The sequence below is a fragment of the Oryzias melastigma genome, linkage group LG15, assembly GCF_002922805.2.
Source record: "Oryzias melastigma strain HK-1 linkage group LG15, ASM292280v2, whole genome shotgun sequence".
Taxonomy (NCBI): domain Eukaryota; kingdom Metazoa; phylum Chordata; class Actinopteri; order Beloniformes; family Adrianichthyidae; genus Oryzias; species Oryzias melastigma.
This window is the reverse complement of record NC_050526.1, coordinates 27209026-27214707: the sequence shown is the minus strand read 5'-3', so window position 1 is coordinate 27214707 and position 5682 is coordinate 27209026. Positions and strand designations below refer to the sequence as shown.

The 5682-nt window shown below is 43.4% G+C and overlaps 1 protein-coding gene across 1 annotated transcript; it reads right to left on the bottom strand.

Moving 5' to 3' along the window:
- Positions 1-4404: 4404 nt before the first annotated feature.
- On the bottom strand, positions 4405-5177 carry LOC112161417 (the record flags this gene model as incomplete). Its single annotated transcript, XM_024296502.2, is given in 1 exon segment — positions 4405-5177. A coding segment is annotated over 1 exon segment (773 nt), but the record flags the coding sequence as incomplete, so codon positions are not given.
- Positions 5178-5682: the final 505 nt, after the last annotated feature.

The window sequence follows — 5682 nt, the reverse complement described above, 5'->3', positions numbered from 1 at the left end:
AACAAAGACTTAAGAACTGCAACTCTGAGAAAACAGTCTGGCTTGGTAGTGCTGTGAAGAAACAGTATTACGGGGACCCATCTAATCCAAAGCCCGGTCTGACCACAGAGGCCACTGCCGCAGCGTCCATCCAGCACGGGGCAGCACAGGAACCACTCTACAGAGCAGGGCCCCAGCCGCCCCAATCAGTTTGGTCTCTGATATAAAACTAACTACATAAAACAAAAATACATAAATAAACAGCATTTTGATTGCTATTTCGACTAGCATTAGTTAGTAGGTAATTTCTAAAAATTTAATAACAGTGTTCAGTAGGGTTGGGTACCGAAGTTCGGTTCCAAGTAGAAATTGTAAGGATTTTCGTGGTTCTACCGAAACCGTTTGGGAGCTCTTAATTCGGAGCTCCCAAACTTTCATTAATTCATGGGAGCAGCCAGCACATTAAAAACGACGCTCAAAATGTCAATTTTTGACTCTTAACCATTGGTCAATATGTGACTCTTGAATGAAAATGTGTTGTGCATTATTGAAGTACCGAAATTGGCACCAATAAAGAACCAAAACCAAAGAACTGCGTAGGCACCGGAACCGCATAAAACCCAATTGGTGCCCAACCCTAGTGTTCAGTCATATGTGTGCTCGTTTGATATGGTTCGATAGGGTCCCCTCTGTGAACCGCCACCTTAACGTGGTAGAGGGGTTTGAGTGCTCGAGTGATCTCAGGAGCTAAGTTGTTTGGGGCTTCTGCCCCATGGCAGACAAATCCTGGGTGACGAGTCAGACTAAGAGTGGTTCAGAATCCCTTTATAGATAGATAGATAGATAGATAGATAGATAGATAGATAGATAGATAGATAGATGGGCTTTATTCCGGACTCGTCGTCCAATAGGTGAAACAGGATCATAAACAATAGTTAGTACACGTACAGTGCCAAGACTACACACCAAATACAAGATGATCAAAACAAAAATAATAATAAAATAATATAATAATAATTAAATGAAAAAATACAATAGTTAAAAAATCTCCAGAGAATGTAAAACATATTTAAGAATGCATTTCTTAAAAGCACAATAGTTAAAAAGCCAATATAAATTAATTAAAACGGGAGGATAAAAAGACAGCTCCTCCAGTGTTTCCAAATACTAGAACTAAAGCGAATGGCACTAAACCTGATGTTGTGTATGGACATAATAAGAGTGTTTTTAGTGGAGTCCAGCCTACAAATGAACTTGAATATGAGGTTGCGCAGTAGAGCATGTAAGGTGTTAATTCTGTTAAAAACAAACAGTTCACTTGCACTCGTCCATCTAGGCTTCCTTAGAACTGCTCTTAAAGCATCATTATACGCCACCTGCAGCTTTCTCATCCTGGCTGTTTTGTAGTTCACCCAAAGATGTGCAGTGTACAATGGGGAACAAAAAGCCTTAAAAAGAGTCAGCTTGACACGTTCTGTACAAAAGCCGAACTTTCGTGAGAGGGTGTTGGCTTGGCCATACAACACTCGACACTGTCTGTAGATATGAGCATCATCAGTCATGTCCTCAGTGATTATATGCCCGAGATACTTTATTCTATCAGAACATGCGAGTACAACATTGCAAAGGTGGAAGTCAGGGAATTTTACATTTTTGTCCTCTTTTGTTCTGGAGATCATAACCATACTTTTCCCTGCATTAAACACAATGTCATGATCAACCCCATAATCTGAACAGATCTTTAAAAGTTGTTGAAGGCCAGCAGTGCTTGGACTCAGCAAAACTATGTCATCAGCGTACATAAGATGATTAATGATAAGAACACCTGCTACACAACCAGTGTGACACGCGTTCAGTTTGAGGGATAATTTGTCCAAATACAGATTAAAAAGAAGAGGAGAAAGAATGCTCCCTTGTCTCACCCCGTTGCTGATCTTAAAAGGCTCAGAAACCAGGTTACCCCATTTAACCTGTATACTTTGTTGAGCATACCAGTAAGATAAAATGCGCACAAAACATTTAGGCACACCTCTCTTTTCCATTTTCCTGAATAATTTCCAGTGGTTTACTCTATCGAAAGCTTTAGAGGCATCCAGGAAGCACAAAAAAACAGAGGAATTTTGGTTCCTGTATTTAGAGATCATCTCTTTAAGAACGTACACGCACATGTCAGCACCAAGCTTTTCTTTAAATCCAAATTGATTATCTGTTGATTCAATATATTTGGTGATCTTGTCCAACAAAATAAACTCAGAGTTTTGACATTACACTGGCCAAGGCAATTGGTCTGTAGTTATCAGAGCAGCTAATTTTACCAGCTTTGTTTTTCAAGACTGGAACTGTCAAAACATCTAACATAGAGTCTGGTAGAAAACCATGAGTTAAAAAAGATGTGAAGCACATGGAAAGTAATGGAAACACCTTTGGACTTGCAAACTTTTTGTGTTCAGTAGAAACATCATCAAGACCAGTGGCCTTGTTTTCTGACAATTTGGCGGAAGCCTGAAAGACCTCATGCACTGTGATTGCATCACAGGGGCCAACATCATTTATCTTAAACACCTCATCGGTCTGGCCACAATTAAAAGTTCTACTGTAATGTTGTCGCCAATGTTCCAGGATATTCTCAGGGCCAGAAACTCCATCTATCACACATGGGATAGTTTGTTTCCCAGAGTTTATGTGTTTCACTTCTTTCCAGAATTCTCTAGTTTTGTGACAAGAGAGATTCCTGGCCATAGTCTGATCTAATCGCCTGATCGTTTCTGCTAATGAAGCGTATAGCATATTTGTATCTTGCATTTGTAGCCCTTTTCTGCTCAAAAATTGGCCCTTGTCTAGGTTTCCCAGTGACCATCCATTCTTTTGTTGCCTCTTTTGCTTCAAAGAAGAGCTCCTTAACGTGGGCATTCCAACCTGGACTACCCCTTTTTCTGGATTTTGGTTTATACAGAGATTTGCTTGGATTGAGCAGCACATTGATTATATTCTCATACATAGACCAGAGAGCGAGGACATGAGTGGAGCTTTTACAATTAACATCACCACATGATATTGCTTCTCTAGGCAAATATATGTCACTTAATAATCTGTCTGTATCTCTAGAGTACAGAGATACTTCATCTTGTGAGAGAGCATTCCAATCCAAGTACGAATACCCTTTATTGGCATAAGATTCCCTAATTGGCAAAGCCAAGAAGTTTATTTGCATCCCAAAAGGATTATGATCGGCAAGTGCAAGCTCATAAAATATTTTCTTATTAGCTAGAGATGCATGAGCATCAGCGGATGTAACACAGTGGTCTAACCATGAGGTTGTATGCCACGCTTCACTGATGTGGGTAAAACTATCTTCTGACAACAGAATTCCAGTTGAAAGTGTCAGACCATTATCTTCACAGAACTGTTTTAAATGATTTCCAAATGTAGAAGCGCAATCAGAGATGTCAGAGTTAAGGTCTCCAATTATAAACGCATTTAAAAAATTATGATCCCGAATAAAACAATTAATAAAAGCAAGCCTGTTAAGAAACTCTGTTTCGTTATGGTGGCACTCCCAGGGGGTATACACATTGAAGATAACACATTCTTTGCCGTTAAGTTTAAGATGTATGGCTATACACCAGTCCACTTCCAGTCTTATCACATTTACGTAGGAATCAAGTCTTTTATCCCAGAGAATGGCCACACCACCGGGAATCCGACCTCTAATTATGCCGTCTTCAATATCCACCGTGGACTCCCCAGCTCTGTAGAAATCAATATGTAGGGAATTTAAGCCATCCAAGTCCTGTTTAGTTAAAAATGTCTCTTGTAGGCACAACACCTCACATTGATCCAAAAGTTTATCTACAACTACTCGGCGAGCTTTATCTGCTGCACTCTAGCCCAAGCGCAGGCCACGACAGTTGTAAGACAGAACTCGTAAGTCCATCAGATTTAACTTGGGACCTCCGAGCCGCGGTTCGGTGAAGCCCCACTCATCAGCCCGTTTGAAGCAGTGATATTAAGTCCAGAGACACCAACTTTCCGCTGTTTATAAAAACGACGCACAAAAGCACCCGCGGGCCAGATCTGTGGGTTATACATGTCAGCTATGTTGTTACATTCAGCCGAGACCTTGAAGGACGCAAATCTGCTATTAGCGGCGTTCACCTTCTCGCATAAAACCTCACGAGTTGACTCTTTAAATAGTTAGATAGAGTCTCAGGCTCTAAATCTGGTGAGAATTTGGTAGCAAAAACACTCACCCTTTTTGTCGTCACCATTTTTATGTTACCTGCTATGCCTGTGCCCACAATCATATTATTAGCTGGTTTTCTCACTCCAGAAGCGGCTGCTCGAGCACCCTTTTTGACGTGCTCCGCTTGCCGCTTTCCTTTTTTGATAACGTCAGTCCAGATGGACAGTAATAGAACCGAGCTATTATCAGATGCAGGCATTCCATCAGTGTTGCTTTCCTTGGCAGTAAGGACAGGCAGGTGTTGCGTAGGAGAGGGGGGGATCCCGAGGGGAATCCCGACCGGCCCGCTGACGTAAGCACCTGCTCCAACCCCGGAAGTCCCAATGGCCAGCGGGGCATCCTGCGTCGGGCATCCTCCTCGAATCTTCAAATCTGGACCGGGAATTAGCCGTCCACTGAACTGAGCCTCTTGTGATACTTGCTCCAGACTGCAGACCCGGCGATCCACGTCCGCGGTGACAGCACGAAGGTCCGCGCACACATCCACCTGGAGCTGTAGCGCGCCCTTCATAGCGCTGACGTCAGCATAAAGCCTCTCCATTCTCCTTAACAGAGCGCAAACATCCAGACTAGTAAAAGTAACCGGTGGCAAGTCCTCCAAGTAGTGGGAGACAAAGTGCGGGGTATTTTCCCCACATTCATAAAGGACTTTCAAGCAGCTTTTCAAATTGTTAATGTCTTTTTGGGCACCTTTGTGTGCTATATTGCGCTGTGTTGTTGGGCAGAGCTCAAACACCGCTTTCTTAGAGGCCTCAATCCAGTCGGAGTCAAAAGTGTTTGCTGCCAGTAACACGATTTCATCCAGACTCAGAGTTTTAACTTTCACAGCAAGAAAGTGTAGAAGTTCATCCTCCACGATAGTTTTCCCATCCACTGTCTTGTAGATTTCTGGCTTTAGTCTTGGTTGGCGTTGTCCCGCAGCTGGAGAGCTGGCTGCTGGTGCACTGTCCGCCATGATGTCCAATCCAATATAAGAAAGTTCAATTAAAGATTCAGTTACGTCGCCCGGATTGGCCTATGGGTTACTCCCAAACTCGGTCCTGGGAGGACTTTGCTAAGGCCATGGAGAAGGATTATTGGCTGGCCTCAAAGAGGTTATGGCAAACCACCCGGCGCCTCAGGAGTAGAAAGCAGTTTTCTGCAGGCACCGTTTTCAGTGCAGGTGGGGATTTGCTGACTTCAACTCCTCAACCCTGCGGACTCGTCTTCCCTTGGGGAAGCAGAGGCTGAGGACTCTGAGGTGGAGCTGACCATCACCCAAGCTGAGGTCACTGAGGTATTCAAAGAGCTCCTCAGTGGCAAGACTCCGGGTTTGGAGAAGATTTTCCCCGAGTACCTCAAGTCTCTGGATTCTGTGGGAGTGTCTTGGCTGACACGTCTCTGCTGCATCGCCTGGCAGACAGGAACCGTACCACTGGACTGGGAGACAGGGGTGTTTGTTCTCCTTTTCAAGAAGGGGG